Consider the following 26,089-nt stretch of genomic DNA (forward strand, 5'->3'; position numbering starts at 1 on the left):
CGGATTAAGTTATCATAGGGAAAGGATACGCATTATGGATGGTTGTGTTGAGCTGCACAAGTCGAGGCTAAAAGAGGTTCTAGCTCTGCTGTCCTCACGTGTTCCAAAGGAACCCAGTAGAGCTGGGATTCAAACCTGAGACTCCAGCACTGTAAAAGAGCACTTTACCACTTGATGCCCTCTCGAAAGAGGAGTGTCTTTGTCCCGGGGACCTCTTCAGTGGCCGCAGTGATAATTGTAAGGATGTGGGATGCATTTTACACTTGAAGAAGCTACATCACATAGATTACTTTTTTAAATACATGACTGTAAACAGTACATGGGTACTTTCTGTATGCAAGTCGCCTTAGATGATATATTAGATATAATCTTCCCAGCAGGGGGCGCTCTTAATTACTCTTGCTCAGAACACAAGCAGATAAGGCTGCGGCCACCTGACCTTCATAAAGCCAACCCTTAGCTGCGCTTTACCCATCTGAATATACTGTATCTGTTGATGCGAAGCTCCTTTCGTCTAATGGCTCTTGGAATCGTGAACTTTACGAAAACCAAAGATCAGGAGACGAGGAAGTGCCCCCCTTCCACACTAGTCCGTGTCAGTACTTCTCCAGACGTGGCCTTCAGAGCACAGCCAGATGTCCCTTCCTGTTGCATCACGTCAATGGGCCTCCACTCTCTCCAATTGCTTCCTCTTGCTCGCTGCTCCCCCTGCTGGCAAGGCTGTGCAATAGGCCGTGGAGTATCCATATGACCGCTTGTCCACACTCCCATCTCCTCCCCCTCCTGCACGCTCAGGAGGAGGGAAAGTCAGGTTGCAGAAAGCACAGTGACGACGAAACGTTTTGTCCCCTAAATCTGTGAAAATTTATTGCAACCTAGAATTTTCGAAGGAGGTAGAGCGAACCCACAGCTGGTGTCAGAATTCATAAGGAAATCTGCTGCTAATTCCAACCAGGTGTGTTGATTGTCATACCTGGAGGGGCTCCACGTGCGTGGGTGCACTAGATGTATTTCACAGGTTCTCAAAAGAATCGTGAGAGTAGAAGGTGAAAGCTCACCACCGTGAGATTGTTTTAGGATTTAGATGTGCTGCTTCTGAGGTAGCCCAACGCCATGCTAGTAAGTGACGAGACTCTGCTCCAATTTGATGTTATTTCCACCATGGATTGATCTGTACCTCCCTGTGCCTTGGTTGTTTCAGGACCACAGACGCTTGGAAGATTCACTTCCCGTTTGAGTGTCACTAAGAAAATACCCATGTTTCAGAGACTGGAAGCTCCTACAAAAAAAGTAGTAAGAAACTAAGTCAGATATGGCCCAGAAGCTTTGAGCTGTGACTGGAAACGGGTCCTTTTTCATACAGGACTGCAGTTCACATTAGAAGATTGAGTTTTGCTTGAGCAATAAGCTGGATGTGTGGGTTCTGTTCCATTAATGCTAGAGTACCTGGTAATTTGCCTGTGCTTGCATTAGTTCAATGAAATCAGATGTTTTTTTTGTGCATTTGATCGTTGGATAATAGCCTTCTGAAAACAAGCCTGGGAAGCTGAGCTAACGTGCAGCGAGCTTGGTTTAATTTTCCTCCATGTGCCTGTGATGCATCTCAGTTTATCTTCATCTTTCCCCCTCTTGACAGTTCATTTAGGGTTTCCGCACTGCGATAAATAATATATAGCACGTAAATAATGAAAGATTTGAAAGGATGAAACATTACTGCAGAAAGAAAAGCATTTAAGTCGTATTTTCTCTTTATTGCTTGATGAAGGATTTGATTTTCTACCTGCAGATAAGATTTTAGAGACCTGCATCTTGGTGCTGGTTTGTGCTTATGCTTGGCTGCACATTGTCAGCTGTGCTGTTAAAGACCAGAAACAGAGCCCCAGTCCTCATTAATTCAGTATTGCAGAGCAGAAAAGGATCAGTCCCATTCGCTGTTTAAATCATCCGTGCTCTTAGAGAGCTGTTGTGGAAGTAGTCCAAGAAAAGCAGGACGTGAATGATCGGAGAACACAGATGTGTCTCCTTCAAAGATGTCTTAAAAGAATTTAACTTTGTCCTCTTAAACAAAAAAGAGTCGACAGAGACATTAGATAGACATGTGGAAGAAGTTGGAGAAGGGATAGACCACATTGCTTCAAGTTCAAAATGGCAGTTGGCGTTGTTTCTGAATTGAGGAAGCTTTTACTGTAACACTCAAGTTGGATGTGGAACATCTAGGAAAATCCACATTTTGGAAACTGTTTCTCTGACACTTTTTAAGAATTAGCTTAATGATGATTTTGGCTTAATAACTTATTCCTTTCCAGATAAGCAAAGTAGTTGACTTGGCTTGCTTTTGTTTTATTTTCCAGTGAATCGGATCTTAATTAAACGTTTCTTTAATTCTGATTTTTTAAATTCTAATGTTAGCAGATATTCTTCCGAATTCATTGGTTTGCTCATGCGAAAGGTTGCAAGTTTGGAGGAAGCTGCTCGGCAAATTTAGCTCGTACAGTTAGTAGTAGCCCATTGACTTCAGGCTCTCACCCAGCCATTTCTAGAATGAAATTTCAGCTTCAGCTGCATGGCTGGGCAGCTTTTTGTTTTGTCCAGAAGTTTAAAATGCTAATTCTAGCATGTGAAAGTACCAGTATTCACATGTATTGATCCCTCATGCCAGAGCAGTTGGATCAAAAGGGGCGGCTCTGTGGCTAAGGATCTGCGCCTGTGGCTGGAAGGTTGCCGGTTCAAATCCCGCAGCCGGCAGAGGAATCCTACTCCGTTGGGCCCCTGAGCAAGGCCCTTAACCCAAACTGCTCCAGGGGCGCTGTACAATGGCTGACCCTGCGCTCTGACCCCCAGCTTCTCTCCCTGTCCGTGTGTCTCATGGAGAGCAAGCTGGGGTATGCGAAAAGACAAATTCCTAATGCAGGAAATTGTATAGGGCCAATAAAGTGATCTTATCTTATCTAAAACCTGTGACTAACGTGAAGCCACTGTTTTGCACCTTGGCCACTCCATCACATGAACATAAAATCACATTAACATCAACTTTTCACTAGGCTGAAGCTGACTCTTTGCCAATATCATATCAGAGACCCTGAATTTCTGAATTATTGGGACCACTTTCTGCTCATTTTTCTTCCTTTGCCTTGTGCTTTAGCAAAAGCTAGATTTCCTTTACCAGAAGAGTTCGTACCAGATCAAGTGCCGGACGTGACGCCCGTGGTCGTAGTGTGTTGACGGCGTGTGATATGATTTGAGGAGGAAAAGGCCTGTGTGCAGTGGACTGGGAGGGGGTGGAGGGGTCAGTGTGTGGGGTGTGAATCAAGGAATGCTGTGCTCGCTGCGTGGGGGCGGATGGGCAGGGTGAGGGCCAGGAGGGCGATATCTCGTGCAGCATCACAGCCCACATTCCCTCTGTACACACCGCTGTGGGTGCAACCCTGGACACTCAACACGGATGTTTCAAACGATCCGCATGAAGGACTCTCGCTCCAAAACAGAATCCTGCAGGCGTTTCCTCTTGAAAGAAATCCGGAGCTTGGTAGCAAGGGGAGCTGTGAGAAATGCAGATCTGGTTAATAACGGAGCAGAAGCTGTTTTAACCACAGAGCTAGATGGTGTGGGTGGACTTCAGCCCTTTTGAGCTGCATAGGATACAGGAGGTGGTTCGTCAGTAGAGCTTACAAAAAAGGCAGCCCAGAGAAAGTTGTTTTTTGTTCACATGCAAGGTGATTACTGGTGTTCCTTCCTTGCACACGGTGATTCAGATGCTGGCTCCTTCATTATTTGTAATAAGTTACTGTGCTGTCTGTTTGTATTTCTGTTTACATACTGTGCTTACCTTTCATTAAGTTTCATTGCATTTCTTTTCATTGTCTCTTGAATTGCACATATGATAAGATACTGTGTGGATGTTGATGGTTTTGGCTGCTATTTCACTCATTTAATGCCTTGTCCAGCAAACTTTTGTTCCGGAAAAGAATGCTTAGTGAGAGTAAGAAGATTGTCTTTCTTTTTTGTCCTAGTGTAGTCTTTACTTGTCAGCCCCATAGACTGTTATCATATCCTATTTAGGACTGCCGTTTACTGAGCAAGCTTTGTGTTAAGGAGAAAGAAACCCTAAAACCCTTGTGCAGTATTGATGGATGCCTTTTGAATTGCGTTCTGGGAGACTGTGGCCTTTTTTAACAGCTAGACCATTTTATTTCTCAGGAGTGGAGTGGAAATAAGCTATCTGCTGCTAAGCTTCAGGCCCCTTTGTCCGGCCTTGCTCTCTGTATCTGGAAGCTGTAACGCACAGCCCTGGAGTCACATGACAGGAGGTGATGAGTATCCATGGTGATTTTCAGCAGGCATCTCATCTTTCTGCTCGTGCATTTCCTGCTCCTGCTCTGCAAGAAAGAAAAAAGAGAAGCAGTGAATCACAAAAAGAAATATTGGCAGCCAGATCAGTGTTTCTCGGAGCTCTCAGCGAATATTGTGAAATATTGATCGGTATATAATTACGTGATGCATATGCAATCTGTGCCAATTCTCCTGCATTAGAACATGAAAAATGTCGGAGGCTTGGGGTTTTCTTAAGTAGAACAGTAAAAGGCAGCAATGTCTGGAGAGCTTTCATGTCAAGAAAATATTGTGTAGAACCTTGGTTTACGCAGATAGATGTGAAATGTTAATCTGATTCTCGTTTGTGAAATGATAACACTCTCTGCATTGCGGGCTGCTCAGTTTCATGTTTCATGGGTGCTGGGCTTTGGTAGTAATTGTATTGATGAAGCACGAAAGCAGTACGATTTATATCATGTTTAACTGACACGTTTGTCTTCTCAGATTTACGCAGAGAAGAGTAACAGGCTTAAAATATCCACCTCCTGGTGCTGCCTTCCACAGGAGGCTGCCGTGTGATAAACACGAAATGGTTCAAATTGTCTTCCAATGTTAATTTTATCTATTTCCCCTTAGTGATTTCATTTTGGTTTGATTAAAAATTTTGTTCAGGGACCATTTTGCTAATACCAGTCCAGCTAGTACTATGTAAGTTCATAAAATAATAAGTTAAGTAAATAAAATACCTCCATACAAAAGGCGGCCATCAGAGGAAAGCCACGTTTTCAGGCAGCTGTTTTATCTGCTGCTGAAAGCCATCTGTGACGGCATCGCTGTTCTCCAAGGCACAGTAGCCAGAAGCTGGGGTATAATTACAGAAGGCAGACTTGAAACTGAAGGAGGGTGACAGCAGCGTTGTGCTTTTCAGCAGAAAAGAAGAGAAAGTTAAGGATCTGCAAAAATAACTGGCGAGGCCTCATGAGGACCTCAGTTGCAGCACTGCTACTGTATTGCGGTAGCTCTCCATGTGAGGGAATAAACTGCGTACTGCATTACTGGGAGTCCTGCCTTTGGCACTTTGGCCAGGCAATTATCAATAGAATGTGATGTGGGTTGGGGAGGAGTCCTGCTCATTCATGCGGTTTTCTACATCATTAGGAAATGGGTTTTGTTTGCACTTAAGTGACAATGTCATAATGTAGTGATTTATTTATTGGCAGTAAGTTTAAATTAAATTGCTGTTTGCGACAAGTAGAAAAGCCCGTAACTGGGAGCCCAGTGATGTATGCTGGCTGGCTTGTCAGTGCTTACTGAGAGGAGGCTTGACAGCTCAGTACTGTGCCCTGAAGGCAGATGGGATGGTCCTGCAGAACAAGAATGGAGTATTAGAGGTGGGGCTTATACTGTAGCTTGTGTAGTAGTCTTCTGTAGAAAGTGGAGGATCTAGTTTTGCAGGAAAAGAGCTCAGCAGTAGGAGGTTCCCAGTTCGAGCCCCAGCTCTTCCACTCAGCTGTGTCACTCTGTTACTTAATTCATGTTGTCCCTAACCTTTCTGATGAGCAGTAATCCAGTGGCTGCTGAATGGATGATGGATGTGGGAGAATAGAACAAGCTATCCAGCCATGTTTCTGAAGTCAGTACCCTGGCGTCTTCCAAGAAACAGCTAGCTGAGATCATGGGATCAGTTGGCTACTTACTAAAACTCTGGCTGCATGGGCCCAGTGTAACCTGTTCTTATGCATAACTCCCATCTTAATGCCTGTAAGTCTCTGTGAATAGATGATAGAGTTCATGCATCAGTTCTGTCCTGTCCTTGTGAGGTCTTGCTTTTGGGGGAATCTGCAGAATTTGAGGTAATGAGAGGATGATATACAAAGACTTCAGTAAGAGATACCGTCTTGAAAATGCTGAATTATCTGTGTTCTGGAATCCCAGGGTGTTTCAGTGTAAACCACAAAGATCGATCAATGTGGGAATTTTACGATATTGATATGTAAGATTAAATACCTGGTCTAGTTGTCATTTAGTTTAGTTGTGTTAAGAAATATCTTTTGGGGAAATAGTACTGGGGAAAGAGGTTATGTGATTTTCAGTAAGCCACTGTGATAATGGTCAGTGAGCAAAGAGCAGCTGGCGGTGGGATTTAAACCCTGGTCTGCAGCGCTGCAGGTAAGTGTTACCACTGTGCTAACAATGATCTTTCCCTTTTACCAGTCTGGTGTACAATACATGCTGATATTCTCTGTTGGGATCCCACACGTGCAGTTCCACTGTGGCCCTGTAGGAGACGTTCTCAGCATGCTTTTCTTCTGGACGTTTATCACAGCGTGGGGAGACTCGTGCACAAATTATTATTCATTTAGGAAATCATAGTTTTATTTAATACTTTAAGTAATTAAAGGCTTTTGGATGGTGCACACTCATACATAAGTAAAAGGGAGCTGCCCAGACTGCTTGGTATGGGTTTTGCGTACTGTGCAACCTTCCACCTGAGTGAGCTTTGGTAAATATTGTGTTTTCCCCTTGTTACTGAGACTGGAAGTGTTGGCCATTGGGTGATGATTTGGAGAACCTGCTCGGAGCTCTGTGCGATCTTCTGTAGACGCTCACATTGTGTCAGCTGGTTTTTCAGCGCCAAGCCCTCCCAGCTGTATGCCTCACGCTGAATAAGGCTCTTTTTCAAACCGGAGAAACAAAACGCCAAGTATGTTAGTGACTGGTGCCAGGTGCCAGCGAAGAGCACCACGAATGGGAGGAAACAAAAGCAAATGACTCATGTTGTTGTGCGAGGGCTCATTCATTTATCGCTTTCTAGAACGGGAACAGTGCGGAGAACAAAAAGGCTTCAATTTGCTGATATGGCCTTTTAATCTTTTACTTCCAGCTTGATGTTGACCGTGTCAGTGCTCTGTGTCTGTGTTGGTTTCCATGAAGATGGGTCAGGTCTCTTCTCCATTAAGGTAGCCTGGTCCCAGGAGTCCATACAAGTTCCTGTAGTAGAAGGTAGTTTATGTAGGTTTATATATGTTGGCATTCCCAACAAATATGCTGCATCTCTCTTTCCTGCGTGCTAAAGTCCTTTGCGTTATTTTTTTTCCCCCTAAAACCCGGACAGTCTGCAATCTGCAGCTGTGTGGAGTGCTGCATTATCAAACATGGCTGCCTTGCAGAACAGGGAGGAGTCTGTTGTTTAATAATGAGGTTTTTTTTCTTATTGATTTTTTTTTTGGGGGGGTGAAGCAGCAAGGCAGTCAGGTCTCGGCCAGAGACGCGAAAAGCTTTTAGACGCTAATTGCCAGTGATGCAGGAAGACGGAGCAGAGAGGAAGGGGGTGAAAGGCGCAGTGGTAGGGTGATTTTGCCTGTTTACGGTAAGAAGTGTTTTTCCACTGCACTGCTTTAACTGAACTAGTTGCACTCAGGTGACTGAAATAGCCTGTGCCGATTGGCTGGGGGGACTGGTAGTAATTCAGAACACAAGAATGGTTATCGTTACTGGCTCCCAGCTCTCCATTATAAAGGCACTTCCCCTTAGATTCCATTTGTGAAGCCGGCCAGATGTACTGTACCTATATCTTATATCAGATCACAAATGTTGTAAATCCTAAATTTGTCAATAAAAAGAAACATCAGTTATTTATTGCCCCTGAGTATTATGCAATGGGTTAATATTTAATAGCTCCTGCTTATGCAGATAACCTGGTTACCTGCAGTTATACAGACTAAATGTGTTAATTATACCGGGGGGGTGAGCTGCCCTAATCCTGCTTTTGTGTTCTCTTGAGCCCTTGGAAAGTTATTGGACTCGTAAATCTGGATTTGTTGGTCAGTGTGAGCTGTAGGGGTGTGGCTGTGCAGGACCCGGACTGTGTGGGGTGGTGTGGTGGCTCTGTGGCTAAGGATCTGCGCCTGTGGAAGGATAGTTGGCGGTTCGTATCTTGCAGCTGGCAGAGGAATCCTACCCCTGAGCGAGGCCCTTAACCCCAGCTGCTCCAGGGGCGCTGTACAATGGCTGACCCTGCGCTCTGACCCCAAGCTTCTCTCCCTGTCAGTGTGTCTCATGGAGAGCAAGCTGGGGTCTGTGAAAAGACAAATTCCTAATGCAAGAAATTGTATATGGCTAATAAGCTGATCTTATCATCTCTTTGAGAGGGTGTTGTAATGCTGGTTCCCACCCCAGAGGAGCACCCTTTCTTAAAAGCATCGTCTCCATTTCATCCACTTGGCCTACAAAGCAGTTTTTGCCTATTTAACAAAGTGAATACCAGTGTGTTCAGTTCAGGACTGCTGTGGGCTGGCGAGTCCGGCCGTCTCTTTTCTTAAGCACGGCTGGAGACTAAATCTCGGCGAAAGGCCAGGAGGAATATCCTCTTGTGATCCGTCGCCCGTGTTCAGGAACGCCGGGCTGCGGACGAGCCGACGAGAAGGCTGTGATGGTTGCCGTGCGCCGGCCGCTGCCCCAGGCCGATAGCGTGAAGGATGCGGACGGGCTCTGTGCTCCAGCAGCCCGGCGCTCTGCCGCCTGTCTGGCCCAGGAGCTGCTGGGAGCGCGTGAGCGTGCCCTTCGCCGCCGCAGCTAAAAATAGCTGTCTGTCTGGAGCGGCGCTATTGGTTGTTCGCAGCGAGCGTCGCCGAGCGCTCTGGTGCATAATCCCATGCTGCCTTATTAGACTGCGGCGGACACAGCAAGCCCCAGCTGGGCGACGCGAAGGTCTGAAAGACTGGGGGCTGAGAAATAGCGCGGGGGAGGGGGGGGGGGGCATCTCTACCCTTGAGATGTGACGTCCGGCACATCAGACCGGCCCTGCTCTGGACGGCCTGGCTGTTTAAAATTCTGCGCTGGCCCTCAAAACCGCTGCCTGTGCAGCTCCTGTGGCCCAGCCCCCACAGAAGCTTCTCCTTCCGATTGGAAGGCGTAGAAGGCTGATTCTGGGATGTAGCAGCAGTCTGTAACTGAAGGGCTGCAAAGCCTTTTAGTGTGTGTTCCGTTTTCTGCCCATACAAAGCACGAATAATAATTCACCACCGACGGAAGTGCTGATGGAGACTGCAGTGTCAGTTTACAGTCTGGATATTGATGGGAGATGAAAATCAATAATTTGCTTTTCCATTCCCGTGCGTCTTGTCCTTCTATATAATTACAAGAGTAATACCTTCCATTTGTGTAATGCATTGTTCTTTCATTAAAATGTGCTGGTGGGTTTTTCTTAATTGTGCTTTTGCTTCACTGTGCCTCTCCTTCACCACACCAGTCTGCCTGACATTGACTGCAGTTTCTTGTGCCGCTTGTGTACAGTTAAGAGATCTACCTTTGAAGACGAAGCAGGCCTCTGTTGCCTTTATTTCTCTTGCGCTTATTGTGGAAGGCTCTCTCAAAGCATAGATGAACCTTTACTGCAGTCTTAAATGTTGCAAGTCTAATCACAATCACCCCGTAGCCTTCTTAAGAATTGTGATTAAATTGAAGCTAGAACTGTTCTGTTTATAGCACCACAATGTATGTTTTAAAAGTGCATTCATTTTTTCAAGTCAATTGAATTAGTACATCAGCTATCCAGAAGGGCACTGGCACATTAAAGCAGGCTATTTTCACCAGGAGGATTAGCGTAGGTTTCACATTCCCAGTACTTCTAATGAGCTGCCACTACACACAGTAAGTGGCAACCATCGAAGAAAAGAACTTTTAGTGTGGGAGGCACACACTCTCAGAAAAGCCCCCCTGTAAAATCTCATTGAAATGATGCTGAAAAACAATCTGCAGGGAGTTAAACCGCAAGCTTTTATTTGATACAGTTAAAGCCTTATGGCAGCAATTAGAAAACCTGTTTCTCAGTCTCCAGCTAGAACCACAAGCAGCACAATCAGTCAGAGAGTAACAAAGGAAACCCTGCGTTTCTTATCTGGTGCCTGCCTCCTTGTTTGTTTCTGCTGCTGTTCTGCAGTCCTGAAGGTGGCTTGTTCTGGGGCACAGTTGCATTAAGCTGAGGTAAGGGCGCCTCTCTGGTCTGTTGCGTAGTAATGCTGACTCTGTGCTTCAGGAGAGACTCCCCATAAAAGCTTTTGCTGAACTCATCAAGTAGCACTTAACTGACCCATTAAAACTATTGAGCCGATTTTCAATTAAAGTGGTGCGCCAATCAAGAGCTCTGGCACTGAAGCCCTGAGTCCGGCGTGGGCCGTGCCAGCTAGCGGGTGGGACGCCATCACTCGCCAGCCCCTTTCCTGTCTGTGTGCCTAATGCTTTGCCACAAGATGGCACTGATCTCTCGTGTGCTGGCATTGTATCTGGGCCCCGTTCGCAGTGTTCGGGGGAGCAGCTCTCCGCTGCCAGCAGTCAACAGAATGTGTGTGCTTTGAGATTTTGTTTTGCTGCACTTCTTAAAGGTACGTCTTCCTGTGGTTAAAACTAGCTGCTCAGACATGAATGTGACATGTCCAGTGACCAGAGGCTGGTTTCTAGGGAGGTAATAGATGGGCAGTCTGGCGCTGATATTGTTTTCTTGGTTCAGATGCCTTGCCGATTGATTGTTTAAATGAATTCATTTTGTTCTGTCTTTTGGGCTTGATAGTGCTTGGAAATGTAAACGTAGTTCCAGAGGTTTCCATTTCCAGTACTTTGTGTGTTAGATGTAAGGAATCTTATTTGGCTGTGGATTTACTGGAATGCGTATTTGTTGAAATCCTTGAAAATCCTTGAATTATTATTGTATTGCAGTTTTAATATTTTAAAAAGTCCTTCGGTTGTATTTTTAACCATAAATCCATGTAATTTTCTATACTTGCAAGTATAGAATTGTCTCCTCTGATGAAAGAGCACAACAACTTCTCATTTCACAGAGGGAGGTGGTGGTTTTCTGTAAATACGTACACTGTAACCTACAAAATCTCATAATAAACTCCTAAAATAGTTCACACTTCACCGATTGTTTTATACACAGTTGTTGTCCTTTTTTTACATCCTGGCTATTGGAATGCACCCCACTCACAGCTTACTTGGGATAGCGTCTGTTTCTGTGCTGTGACCAATAGGTGGCGCCACAGTTCATGAGTTGTGGCAGCCCTGAGGAATAGAGTGAACTATTTTCTCCCATCCTCAGCAGGTGGGGTGAGAGTATGATGAATGAGAGCAGTTCCTCCTGTCTTTTTCCCATAAAACCTAATTTATAATTAACATGTTTATCTGTATATTTCTCAAAGACCTAATTTTTGGAATGTACCACGTGAGAGACAGGCATCCAATGTTTGTGGCATAAATACAAATGAATTATGATTAGTGCTAACTGATAGAATAACAAATCAGTTAGTAGAGAGCTCCTGTTTAAATATTGGGGTGCCCCTTCCACCGCGAGACCACACCAGTTGCACCCCAGTATGCGGTCTTGACCTTTTGAATGGCTCCTAAATTATCCCCAAGTCAGTCACATTGTATGGGAATATTAAAGTTTTTGCTGTAGCTAGGAAAGCTGCTCTCCAGCAGTAGACAGCAGCAGGTGGAAATAAACCGAACCCTTTCTTTCAGTCAAGGGTTTTGGGAGAGTCGCTGTGCTGTGAAAACACCGGTGTGGACTGTGGATCCCCGCTGACCACAGCTTGCTTTCTCGTGTTCCCAGGGCTTCATGAGAAGAAGCCGATGACGAGCTGCGATTGGTGAGGGTCAGCATGACATCAGTAGCCTCGGAGTTCGACCACATGGAAATTCAACAGCAATACACCGACGTCAACAACCGCTGGGACGCAGACGACTGGGACAATGAGAACAGCTCGGCCAGGCTGTTCGAGAGGTCCCGCATCAAGGCCCTCGCAGGTAGGAGGGGCCGCCGTCGCCTCGTCTCCTGCTCGCTCCTCTCCTTGCAGACTCTGCTGTCCGCACTTTTCTATTTCCAGAAAGCAGGAGTATCGCCACCGTTGGCCTGACAAGGGGGATAACCTCCTCTTTCGAATTCTCACAGTCGCCACGAGAGGATGGGGCTGCTGCTTTTTCGAGCGGGGCATCGAAGCGGCCGTTGAATTTTTTTGTACCCCTGTCGGCTGTTGTTAGATGCGTTGCGGGACGGAAGGATCGGCAGGGGCTGGCTTCCCGTCAGGAGAAGAGAGATTGTTCCCCGTCCCGGAACAGTCTTTAGCTGATGACAAGCTACTCCGGGGCCATGCCTCATCCCAGAACGGGCAGGACATGGCTCTGGAGAGAAAGCAGATAAGGCAGGGAGACAGGGATTAGGAGTGTGTGTGTCATCCCTCTGCTCTGCCTGCCATCCCAGTTTGTGAGTCAGAGGTGACTAAAAGTGCCAAACCACAGTGGAGTGCTGTGATCTGCGAAGTGTTGCACATGTGTCACTCGGAGTGCTTGAGGAGAGATTGAACCACCACATCCACTGAAACTGTAACCCCTACACGGTGTGAGAGGGAGCGTTTTCAGTGGAGCTCGTGCGAGCTGCTGTACAGGGCGTGGAGAATTCGACTGTCCTCACGCCCCCCGAAGGTGGATTTTCTTTTCAAGCCGCCTGAGCAGAAGTCGGTTCTGGCCTGAGCAGATTGGACCTTTTCAGTGCCAACTCCGGAGCAAAAAGTTCCTTCTGGCAGTTTGAGCCGCGCAGAAGAAAGCACTTCAGGGTCACGGTCGAACTTATTTATTCAAAGTTGTCATGAAAATTGTTTTTTAGTATTTATTTTTCTGCTTGAATCTGTATCCAATCTGTGTCACTATTAAGGCTGGATATGTTTACCTTCTGAGGAACTGAAATGAGTGGGGACAGAATTGTTCCTGACCTTACATTTGACATGCATACATTCTTTGCTTATGTGGCTTTAATCCTTATTTTTCCTTTTTCAGCCTAGAATTCTGAAATTCAGCATCTTTTTAGTCTATTTGTAAAATTTTTCACATTCTGGGGGAAGAGTTTCTTGTCAAACCTCAACAGAACTCTTGCTAAGAGTTGGGCTGAGTTAAAAATGACCCATGGTCTCACAAGACTTTATACAGCAGAGCTGTATTTAAGCTGTCATTTAAATATCGGGTGTTGAAAGGGTGTGGGTTTGAATCGACAGTGTCTCTCAGCTTTCTGAATCCCGGTCTGAAGTTTGGATCCCCTGGTTGAAGTAGCCTTCTATGTTCAAGACAAAAAAATGTGTTCTCTTAACTAAGCTTCACAACTTAGCAACAGAATAATTCACAGAACAACTTCAGCAGACCTGAATTGGACTCAGCGATGAAATACCAGTGTACAGCAGACATAATGAGCTGCTGACTTGACTAGCACTGCCATTGCTGGTTATACTGAACTGTTCTTTTCCCATTTTCTGGAAAGTAAGAGCATCACCTTGCTGGCATGACAAGGAGAAGCAGCTCTGGGGAGCTCCTTCATTAACCAGGTGCTGACCAGAGTGGCGGACTAACTTCAGCGCACTGGGCACCCCTGACAGTGTTAATGGGTGAGGCCTGTGGCCTAGCGGTCTGGGGGTGACCACAGACCAGACCTCAGAACAATGGGGGAAGGCGTGTCCTGAGCAAACACACCATGTGTTTGTTTACCAGCTACGGGGGAGGAGGGAAACAAATCTAGAGTTTTACTCTAGAGTAGTCTGCTGTAGGAATGCTTGTTTTTTAAAGTAAAACAACTAACAGGATTCCAAACAAAGTAGTGCTATATATCACGTTGCTGCTAAATGTAACGTGCCTATAACTTTCCTTTCACTGCTGTTATAATCAGAACAGTAATAACAGCGATTATAAACGCTTTCATCCACAAGCACTCGCAGAACCAAGGTGATGAACTCTTTATCAGCAGCTGGTGCGGCGCAGTCACCTACAGGAGTCCTGGCGTTTTACATCTCGCCTGAAAGACGGATCGCAAGGGGTTTGGTAGCTAGCTCAGGGTAATGGAATGTTTTTTTTTTATTTTGCCAGCATAACCTAGAAACCTGAAACTGTATCGTGAAAAAGACCGAAGGCAGAAGTTGTGCATTCCATAAATCATCCCGCAGCTCACACAATCCTGTTGTTTTACACATTCCTAATCAGTGAACCTGATGTCTAAATGGCACAGGACATCGTGTGTTGCTGAGGAGTGGCTGGCAAAGACTGTGGAGAAAGTGCAGCCCAAGAAAGTGCTACTTTCATTAACTCCTTGAGCCCCTGGCACCTCCCTTCTTCTGATCTTCCAGCCCCTGGTGCCTCCCTTCCTCTGATCCCTGAGCCTCGGGCGCCTCCTTTCCTCTGACCCTTCAGCCCCTGGTGTCTCACTTACTCAGACCCTCCTGCCTCTGGCGCTTCTCTTACTCAGACCCTCCAGCCTCTGGCGCCTCCCTTGACCTGATCCCTGAGCCCCTGGTGTCTCCCTTCCTCTGACAGTCCATCCTCTCATGCTTCCCTTACTCAGACCCTCTAGCCCCTGATGCCTCCCTTGCTCCGATCCCTGAGCCCCTGGCGTCTCCCTTCCTCTGACCCCCCAGCCTCTGGCGCCTCCCTTCCTCTGACTGTCGAGCATCTTGAGACTCCTTTCCTCTGATACCTGAGCCTCTGGCGCCTCCCTTCCTCTGACCCTCCAGCCTCTGGTGCCTCCCTCCTTCTGATCCCTGAGCCTCTGGCGCCTCCCTTCCTCTGACCCTCCAGCCTCTGGTGCCTCCCTCCTTCTGATCCCTGAGCCTCTGGCGCCTCCCTTCCTCTGACCCTCCAGCCTCTGGCGCCTCCCTTCCTCTGATCCCTGACCCTCTAGCCTCTGGCGCCTCCCTTCCTCTGACCCTCTAGCCTCTGGCGCCTCCCTTCCTCTGACCCTCTAGCCTTTGGCGCCTCCCTTCTTCTGATCCCTGAGCCTCTGGCACCTCCCTTCCTCTGATCCCTGAGCCCCTGGCGCCTCCCTTCTCACCCTCCAGCCTCTGGCGCCTCCCTTCCTCTGATTCCTGAGCCCCTGGTGCCTCCCTTCCTCTGATCCCTGATCCCTGATGCCTCCCTTCCTCTGACCCTCCAGGCTCTGGCGCCTCCCTTCCTCTGACCCTCCAGGCTCTGGCGCCTCCCTTCCTCTGACCCTCCAGGCTCTGACGTCCCCCTTCCTCTGATCCCTGAGCCTCTGGCGCCTCCCTTCCTCTCACCCTCCAGGCTCTTGCTCCTCCCTTGATCTGATCTCTGAGCCCCTGGCGTCTCCCTTCCTCTGACTCTCCAGCCTCTGGCGCCTCCCTATCTCTGATCACTGACCCCTCGGACACTGTTATTTCACCTACCTCTGTTCTGAATGGAATTGTAGTTTGATTTAGTGCTGCTGTTGCATTCTCCAGAGACAACCTTTTTTGTTTTTTTTAATTCTTTTTCTTTAAACACTTCCATGCTGTTCTGTTTTTCTTCACAGAGATCTTTAATAAATCAGTAAAATATTCTGATGCAGATGAAATAAATTGATTACCATTTCAAAAAGTAATTCAGAGGGCCTCCCAAGTTTTCTCTCCTGATGCTCAAGTTTAGTAATGCTGCATGACGCTTTCTGGGTGTTGAGTTTCTGTTTTCTTTTTTTAAACCAATAATCACTAAATGAAGAGCAGCTTTGGGCTGTATCATTTTTGAGATCTGTTTTGATATGTCACAGGTCTAAATCAGCTCACTTTTTACATTCATATAACTTCTGATCAAACACTGAAACTGTTCAGCTTGTGTCGCACTAAGAAACACAAGTTATCTTTTGGAATGCAGTTGTATATTTTGCACATTTTGGACTCTAGGACCATGCACCTTCCAAAAGCTGAAATCCCATAAAAAAAGGTTAATTTTTTTGGGGGGTTGAATTCTTCATGACAGAGGCAGGAAATGCTATGTAATGCAAGCGAACAGTTCATTCCCAGTGGTATGATCATAACTCCGATGCACACTAACCAGCAAATGCTTGATTTAATATGAAACATGTGGCTCTGGAAGATAAATCCATTGCTTTCACATTAGGTCCTCAGCAGTTCCATACACTATTACCAGAGAAACTATTTTCAATCCCCATTGTGGCCTAGGACTGTACTGCTGGCTCTCATCTATCAAATGTGGCCTAACTGAGCTGGGGTCAGATGTGTAGGAGAAAGGCAATGATGATAATTGGAGTTTTGGGTAAAGCATAATGGTGTTCATACACAAATGCTTTAAGATGTCCGATTACTACATGAATAACATGTGTTTTCCAGGACTGTAGATTCACACATGCCCAGTGGTCCAGTCAAACTGAGGCTTGTGTAACAAAGGAGAAACTGAGACAATACCGTGCAATGTTTGCTTCTGAAAGGTGGTGATGCTTTATAGAAAGAGAACAGCAGGAGTTGATTCATTTTCTAGAGGACCAAGGCTCTGTTTTCTCAGAGCCTTGCTCTTATGAACTATAGTCAGGAAGCCCTTTCATATAAACACATGCTCGTGTGCTGGTGTGTAACGAATCTATCGCTGGTGTACAGGGTAGAGACACTGGATCAGTGTTTCTGAATCTTGGGTAAGGTCCTGGGATAAATAATGAATTACATGCCTTCGGGAATCTTAGGTGGTGTGGAGGCTGAACCCTCACAGTACTGTTGTCTGGAGGCCAGTATGCTAGTGTTCCACACAGGAAATTTAAGGATTTTAATTATTTACATATTCTTTAATTATGCAAGAGGTGGTAGCTGATAACATACTAAGGTACCTTAACACAGAAGTTTCCTTTTTATGTGTGCGGGACATAACTGTCTACTGCAAGTATCAGAATGTCAGAACATTCTGATGCAGTGACGTTTAATTCTACTGTAGGTATTTTACTGTGCCGCTTCTGAAGGTGCGTGTATAGTGATAGGGGAAAATTCTCCATCCACCGAACTGAAAGTTTGCACGCTGATAAACGAGAGCTGACCTGCACTATACTGTCAGCTGTTTTTGCCCCAGTGAGGCGTGTGTCCTGTACAGCAAGTGGCCAAATAGAACAAGTCTCAGGGGGTCTTACACCCGTTCGCACATGGTGGTATGTGGTGGACAGTCCACCCTTGGGTAACTCGGGCAACCCCAGCGTGTAGCTGGGTCTTGTCTTTAAAGCCAAGCTGGTTTATTCTAATTCTAATCTATTCTAACAAGCCAAAGGTCCTGCAATACAGAAGTCAAATTAAAAAACAAAACATAGAATACTGTGTACAGAAAGTTTTTATGAACCCTTGAATGAATTCTTAATTTTCTCAGCATGTTTGGGCAAGTGAGGCTTTCACACTCTGTTTGTGGTCAGGTTGCCTAGATAGATGTTAGAACTGGTTCTTTTTTAGCATTTTAAGAATATGGAAGTGGGATATGGGATATACACTATATGTCAAGTCCTGTGCATTGCTGTTTTTTTTAATTTGGCTTTCAAAGTGAGTATTCTGCAACTGACTGGACAATTGCCGTCTACTTATTCCTCTGTTTTTCAAGTGGTGCTGCCTATCCACACGGACAGGTTCGGCAGTTTGCTTGGGTATGTCTTGCAGATTCTTTTTGACTGAAACAAAGAAAAGTTAGACCTATAGCACAAAAGGCTCTGTCTTTTGGCACGGTCTTGTATGTCTTGGGATAAATCTTCCCCAGTGACTTAATCCTGTCGCAGAGACAGACGAGTATCATCTCTCTCCTGTCCACATTTGTTCTCCAGATGTGAGTTTAGCGTTACTGTAGCAGTGGCATTCTCCACGTCGCACGTCAGATATCATGATTTTTATGTACAATAACCTTGCCTTTTTAATTTACAGGCATTAAGCAGCATTGTGGAAGAAGCCTTGAAATGGTTTAAGTGACACTACAATATTACAATATTTACAATATTAAACTGCGTTTCCTCATAAGAGAAATGACACTTCTGAGAAATGTTTTCCAAGTTCTGGGTAACAGATTTGTCTTTATTTTTGCGGTTTCGATGACCTTTGAAGACCCCATATCAGCTCTTCATGCGGATTGCAGAAGAAGCATCATGTGAAAAGAGACTGAAAAGCTCATTTCATTCAGGCTTCCAATGGGCCTATTGTGTTGCGCCTAATTAAAATAAGCAAAATACTCCACAGTACATACATTCGTTCAGCACAACTCCAGAGCTCCAGAACTGTACAGTCTTAACAACACACTCTCTGGACATTTTGATGTGTGTTTGTTTTGGTCCCTGTTGCCAACAAGTCCCAAACTCCATTTTCTATCAGAGCTGATCTTGTGCCGTGTATGAAAATGCTGTTAAAATAAGAAAATAAGAAATAAGAAGAGGTGTACTTTGATAACTGGCTGAAGGAGGTGCCCTTGTACATGTTCGCTGTAGTGAGCCTGCGGGATACTTCTGAACTGTTATCAAGGTATTGCTGCCCTTCCTCTTCATGTGTGTAGTGATTTGACACTTTACAGACTGTGCTGCGATGGATAGGGCCATGTCTTAGTGACTAGGACTTAGTGGCAGTTGCCCAGAGATCGTTAACACACCCTCTATTGCATTCTGGTATCTAAATGCCATTTCTTTTTGTTAGCAGGTTTTGGAATGTCAACTTGTGGGGAAAAATCTAAAATAAATTCCCAAATTAACAATAATTCAGTAATTGCTCCACAGAAGGGACCGACCTGTTGGTCTTGTGATCATTGCTGCTGGCACTTGGTCAGCATCTGAAGGGCTGTGTCAGGAGAGTAGTGTTTTGGCCCAGTAGCATTTGCAGTCATTAAGGGTTTAAGGATCCTGCCACACATGCTGCCTAAGTATCTGTTACCTTCCGCAAAGGTACAGTAGAACATGGTTGCTGGACAGAACAGCATAGTTTAAGCGTTAGTTCGTGTGCTCTGAATGTTACTGTACAAAATGCTCTCCCATCCTGTCCTCTTGTGGTAGAGCAGTCTGTTTGGTGATGAAATGTGAAAAAAGGTTACCGTTGGGTGCTTGCCTGACACTGATTGATTGGATAATGCATTAGGAAATGAGGCTGCCAAGATGTTTGGTGAGGAGTAGCGCACGTTAGGACTTCATGGTGTATATCTGAAAGCAAGAGAAATGCACAACCAGCCAGACCAAAGAGATCATCCTGTGGTTGGCTGTATTTCAAATCTTTAGAAGCTTATGTTTCCTGTTGATTAAAATTACTACAATATAAGGTTGCTTCAAAGTGTAAAAAGGATACTTAAATCTATAGGGGTATCTAGAAAAAGCTGTATTTCTTTAAATTCCTACCTAATTTTCTTTTTCTTTTTAGAAACCTAAGCCTAGAACCTTAAGAGAAATATATGTTCTTCATTAGTGCCACTGTTTTTTTTGTCTTGAGGGGGTCTCTCTTGAAAAGAGAGGCTTTAAAAAAAAAAAGAAAATAGACATGTTCACAAGTGCAATGTTCTTGTTTTCACAACTGGAAAGTAGCCCCTTGCTTAATTTGCATTTCAGCTCTACGTAGCATTTTACTCCGTGTGGTAAAACGTGTGAAAGTTGCACTATTCCCCGCCTGCCAGTTCACCCGTTAATTCCCGTCTGTTTCAGGGAAATCTTATCTCCTCCTGCTTCATGCATTCCTCTCAGCTTCGTCTCTGTTCCCTCCGTCAGCAATGCCCAGACCACCACAGGGGCATGTTCGGAGGTTTGGTTGGAGATCGCACTCTGGGGAATGTCTGCTTTTGTGTGAACCCAAATATTTCACTTCTGTCCTCCATTGCCAATCCAGTCCCAGTATCTGGGCCCAGCCGATGCATTCCCTGTCTGTTTGGAGGGTGGTGAAAATACACCCAATAGAGCCCCCCCTCCTCTCAACCTCCATCTTCATTCGCACGTGGTTCTCGATAAAGCATCTGCGGACAGCGGACAGCCTGTTCCTGCTTCATGTGTGATGTTCTTCTGACACGGCGATGTCTACAGTATGTCCCAGGCACGTAGTGGTTATGGAGAAACGATGGTTTTCCAGTGAGGTAGGGAAGGATCTGAAATGTCTTGAACAGTAAATGATCTCACACTAAGTGACCTTACACACAGCCCTGAGCTGGCAGTAGTGAGTAAATAGAAGACTGTTGTATTGATCTGTTCAAACCTTGGGGGTATTTCAGGCCTAGCTTCCCATAAGGCACTGGTCACAGCTGTCAGACCTGTCTCTTGCTCATTGTGGATCCTGGTAGAGTGAGACTCTGAAAATACCATTAGTGTGCAGTTAAGTAGCATCTGTCGATAGCTCTTGAAAAGTTATTGACACATGCTGCAAGGCCAGTCCTGCTGTTTTAATATTTAAACCAGCTTCAGAACTCCAGTGGTTCCTCTCTTGTAACTAACCCCTTGCTCTCCTTTGCATACAAGCACACAAGCACCTAAAACAGTAGCATTCTTAAATGGGCACTTTGGTAAAGAATATAAAATATGCAGCTTTTTGGAGAGGCTGTTGTTTTAATATCGAAGATGGAATGATTGGAATGCAGAAGTTGGACTGAATCTCTTCTCAAACACCTTTTTTTATGAGAGACGGGTCTTTCTCAAATTAAGTGCAGAATTGTACTGAATTGTACAGAATTGTGAAACAACTTTGCCACAACAATTTCAGAATCTTCTGATCAACATGGATGGAATGTCAACACATGTAGTCGCTGAACAGCTACAGCGATCCCATCAGAGGTCAAAATCGCTTGCGTCTGCAAATTCACTCGAACCACACGATAGCGAGTTCCTTAGTCTGCTCGTTATATGGTTAGAGCAAAACAATTGTACTGCAGAGCACATCACAGAGGGGATATACTTTGATATAAACACAGTAGGGTCTATAATGCTTCTGCTTAAAATTACCAAAGTTAAAGTTAACAATACCAATACAGTCCTCATACAACAGCCCGTCAAGCACGCGCATAGCACCATAACCCTTATTCACTAAATTAACTAACAGCTAAAATGAAGAGGACCTGTATTTAAGATCAAAGTAGTTTTATAGACCATGTTTCCAGGGATAAATTATTAGTTTTTCCTAGATTTTGAAGAGCTGTGCTAACTACGTTGTTGTTTTGGGTCCAGACTGCACTTCTGAGCTCTACAAGGAAGAAAGCACAGTGTACTGCTATCTTGCTGCTGATCTGAATGGCGTTGTTAACCTTATTATTTTCCCAAAAGTCCTTCAATCGTGAATCAAAATCAGATGAATTTGTGTTTTTTCTTGGCCGAGATGCCCTGAGGAGGGAGTCTCAAGGAGAGCTTGTGATCTGCGTTGTGTGATCAAGCAAGCGGTCGAGCTGAATGTCTTGCGGTTCATCTTACTGAGCCCCGGCTGTGTCCCGTGGGAGAATCTCAGTCTCTGGTTGGCTTCGCACCGAGATGTGTGACGTGGGACTTACTGTAAGAATCGTTATAAACAGGAAGAGGCCATTTGGCCCATCTGGTAGTTAATACCTTATTGATTCAAGGGTCTCATCCAGCCATTTCTTGAAGGAGATCAGATAATGTATGTACAGTATGGATCACCATATTGACAGTGATAAGTGTAACAATAGAACCAAACTTTAGAAAGATAAGTCTGTGGAAGGGTGATGGAGAACTGAAATGCTCATCAATAGGGACATCAGACGTGGGATTAATTTTGTAAGCCTAGGTGGCTCCTGCTTTCTGCCACATTAAAATGGACTCTAGGATGAGTACTAGACTCACCCTTGGGTGGAATGCTAGCAGCAAGCCCCTCTAACACAGCCACGGCACTGGAGCAATCAGGGTAAAGTACCCTGTTCAGCAGCACTTCAGCAAGGGGACGTTGAGCCAGCAGCCATACAGTAGGTCATAGGTGCAGAGCCCTAACCACAGCTCATCACAACTCATTTCTCATAAACCTGGTTACAGACCTCCTTTTCCCACTGCAGGCATTCTGTAATTGGCTTTTGCACGAGTAAAACCGCTCTTTAAATACTGTACCCTGGAGGGGGAGAGAGTCTGTCACAGAGCTGCTGAAAAGAGTGTCTGCCCTCCTCCTCATTATAAGTAATGACCAGCACGAGCCTGCAGGCTTTGAGCATGCTCAGGTTTCAGTCTTGTCTTTCAAAGTCACTGTTAAGTGGTACAAGCCACACTACAGCGTGCTGAAGCACTGATGCCACATTATACAAGTTACAACGACAGATTCCAAAGATTTTCTGCAATAGCTGATATGTTGTCAAAATTAGAACTGATATCAAGGGATGGTAAAGTACACATGTACTGTATAACGCACAGGGAAGACCTCATTTACATTTACAATATTGTGTGCAAATGCCATCACCAGAATACCAAAAAGATATTGCTATTTTAGCAGCATTCTGGAGAAGACTGGACGTGTACATTTCTGATGTATCCTGTGAATCAGCAATTCAAGTCCACTGGGTGGACTTTGTCAGTTTGTGCACTTCCTCACACAACAGGTTATGAGCGTATGGAACACGTTTCCCAGCTGTGTTCTCCAAATTAAGATAAGATCACTTTGTTAGCCATATACAAGTTTTTGCATTAGGAATTTGTCTTTTCGCATACCCCAGCTTGCTCTCCATGAGACACACAGACGGGGAGAGAGAAGCTGGGGGTCAGAGCGCAGGTTCAAGACCATTTATATGGCGCAGCTGGGGTTAAGAGCCTTGCTCAGGGGCCCAACGGAGTAGGATTCCTCTGCCGGCTGTGGGATTTGAACCGGCAACCTTCTAGCCCCAGATGCAGATCCTTAAGCACAGAGTCACCTCTCCGCCCCTAAAATAACTGCAGAGACATTTGGGGCTCGAACCCAACTCGCAGGGGTGGAGGTGTAGAAGAGTCAGGGGTTGAGCTGAGACCCTGGCTTCTTTCAAGAAATGGCTGAATGAGATCAGCTGATTAATTAGTTATCAGGGACCACACGAGAGAGATGGGGTTAATGGCCTCGTCTCGTTTGTAATCTTTATATTGTTTCAGCCTAACGAGCTCTATATTTTTCTGTTCAACAAACAAGCTGCAATAGGCAGGTGTCCTGTCAAAGCCGCTGCTGAGGCAGTTTCTCCCAAGGCTGTAAATAAACATGATCTTTAAAGACATGCATACATCTCCCCAATTTGAGAATGAGAACGTTTTGGGCAGCATAATCATATTCTGACAACCTTTTTACAAAAAAAAAAACTGCAGCAGTTTCTGTACATTGTTGCACTATACAAATTTAAATAGAAGAGATGCTTTTGTAAAAAGTAAGATGTTTCAGTGGTATGGATCTAACAAATTGCTATGATTATACTATACTGGTATAGTGTGAATTGGCTCCATTACTCTGATCTCCTCCCCACTGAGAGCTGGTGTGTGGGGAGCGTTCTGGCTCACTATGGCTGCCCTCGCATCACCCAGGTGGGGCTGCACACTGGTGGTGGTGGAGGGGATCCCCATTACCTGTAAAGCGCTTTGAGTGGACTGTCCAGAAAAGTGCTATATAAGTGTAAGCAATTATTATTATTATTATTATTATTATTATTATTACTGGTAGCATTAGTCTGCTATCCAGATGTAATTTCAGCACAGAAGCCATGAACATTAAAATGAAGTATAGTCGTGATCTGCTCTTGTTGCCCCTGGCTTCAGAGTTAGTTACTGTAGGTAGTGCAGTGGCTTTAATTTTATTGCAGGTCTCATGACTGTGGGACATGGGCACCCACCACTGGAAAAGAGCTGTGTTTCTGTCACAGCACACACAGTGTGAGAAAATACTGTACGTTAACATATTGGTACTTCAGCAGTCTGAGTGTGGAAATGCGCTTTTCCGTTCACTTTAATGTGATGACTGTAAAAAAGGCTGCATCTTTTAAAACGGAAGCTCGAGGGGTTGCAGTGGTCATTTACAGTATTTGAAATGAGAGAGATGCTGCTGTTGATCATTGCTTTTCAGCGTGCTTTCTGCCTCCTCCAAATTAAAAATAGTCTGTTTCAATCACTATCCCATCAGATATTTGCAATTGTATGTTTTTTTTTTCAGAGCTTGCCTTGAATGCCACCGAACGTAACTCAGTCAGCCGTGGTGAATGTGAAACTCTGCATTAAAGAGCAGTCTGATTTGCTTAGTCAGATAAGACTTGTTTTTTCTTTCCCTTCAAGAAAGGAAAGGCGTGCTGTCCCTTTAAGAGCTTCACAGAGAAAGTGCTCTTTGTAGCATCCTTTCAGAACCGCACAGTGCACCTTCTGTGTTTCCAGTTAAAAAAAAGAACCTAGCTGAGTGATTTCAGGTAAAAGAAAACAACCCCAGGTTTCCGAAAGCCATGAGGTGGGGAGAGCTACCTCTCCTCTGCTTTCTTGTCATAGTAATCTGAGACCTTTCCGTTACATGAGGCTCTTAACAAGAGATTGTAATTCCACCGGCTTTGTTCGGGGGGGGAGACCATTCAAAAGGCAGCGCATATTTGTGTGGCTTGTTTTCTCCAGGGAGTGGCGGGGGGGGGGGGAGGCGTTTAGCCATTTTCTGCAGTGCGCCGCGAGGGTGAGGATTCAGACAGGAAGCTGGGACAACACTCAGAAAAATCTGGCTCGTTTCTGCGAGGCCTTTCCGAAATGAGTTGTTTTTCTCCGGGTGAGCAACAATCCTGGGAAATGGAGAACATCCAGGCAGTTCCCCCTCCCCCCCCCCGCTCTGAGTCAGAGACATGGTACAGCCCACCTCCTTTTTTGACCTTATGTTAATGAGGCAGTGACATCACCACTAAATACATAGTGAGTGACCGATTAAATTTCAGTTTCCCCCTCCCCTCCTCTCTTCACCCAAAGTGGGAAAGGTTTGTGAAAGGTGTGCTGTGTCTGAGGAGCTTTCCTTTCAGTGCTGGGACAGCTTTGTGCTCACTCTTTCTGGTTTCTCCTGGGGAGGGGGGGGCGTGCTGATACAGGGGAGAGGGCTTACGGGTTCAGATGCCCCGACTGATTTGCCTCTAACGGTGTGTGTGTGTGTGAGTGAGGGAAGGACCACGCGTTCCCCTCCTGTGCCTGGAGAGAGGGGTTTATTTTGAATGGGGAGGAGGGCGGCAGAACAATCAGAAGAAAACCATGCTGCTCTGGTGCTCCAGCTCTCCCTGACGGGCTGCTGAGACACAGCTCCTTGCACACGGACTGCAGTCAGCCTGCGCTGGACTCCCAGACCGGACGCGCTGGACTCGGCTGGACCCGGCACGGGCTTCGACCAGCTCTCCGTCTCTTTTGTTTTTCCTTAAAGGACGCCAGCTCTTTCGTAAGAAGAACGTGGGGCTCGCTGACCTTACTACCCCACCTTCTGCGTTTGTTCCGGGGGCTTTGGGATTCTTGAGCTGACTCGATTCGTTTTGCACCGTGAGAATGGAATTGCAGCGGGCCACCAGCATGCCTGGTCCCCTGTCCCCCGGCCCCGGCCCCAGCTCCAGCCCCGCACCTGGCTATGGTGCTCAGGTGCCTTTCAATTATAACCAGCTGGAAGGGCGATTCAAGCAGTTGCAAGGTAAGGCAGGGGAAGCCTATTGTTTATAGTGTTGCTATGCTGTGCTGCTGCAAGCCAGGCTCCCGTGTGCGCACGCAGGGTTCGGCTCGTACCGATTACGGGGCAAAAGGCGCGCGCGTGATTCCTGACTTGCTTTCCACCTTTATTTGAAATCTCTGCCAAAAGCACGAGCGGCTCAGAACGGCAGGCTAATCCAGAGGGGAGGCCGTATGAATGCAGTCGCAGGGGGGAGAGAGGACAGGTCTGGCGCATTAACCAATGAAATATTAATCGGGTCCCTGTCAAGTGATAATCCAGGACAAAATACGGACAGCATTTTCCAAGGAAGGCCAGGGGGAAAAAAAACAGCGTATTGCTCAAAGAGATCAGGGGATCTTTTTCAGACAGACCCTCCCTCGTTTAGAGCATCTCCACCCCCG

At 45.8% G+C, this 26,089-nt stretch overlaps 1 protein-coding gene across 2 annotated transcripts in view; it reads left to right on the forward strand.

Annotated features, from left to right (window-relative positions):
- Positions 1–26,089, forward strand: part of sptbn1 (spectrin, beta, non-erythrocytic 1) — a 112,637-nt gene that overhangs the window by 23,468 nt on the left and 63,080 nt on the right. Inside the window, exon 2 of one of the 2 annotated variants that reach the window (XM_088610047.1) lies at positions 11,921–12,114. In XM_088610047.1, the coding sequence (XP_088466173.1) occupies positions 11,970–12,114 (145 nt within the window). In that variant the 5' untranslated portion in view covers positions 11,921–11,969. Of the gene's footprint in view, positions 1–11,920; positions 12,115–24,961; positions 25,671–26,089 lie in introns of those variants that run through there. The other variant, XM_088610048.1, reaches the window with a different exon arrangement.

The sequence above is a fragment of the Lepisosteus platostomus genome, chromosome 17 (assembly GCF_059453375.1).
Source record: "Lepisosteus platostomus isolate fLepPlt1 chromosome 17, fLepPlt1.hap1, whole genome shotgun sequence".
In the NCBI taxonomy this organism is placed as follows: Eukaryota; Metazoa; Chordata; class Actinopteri; order Semionotiformes; family Lepisosteidae; genus Lepisosteus; species Lepisosteus platostomus.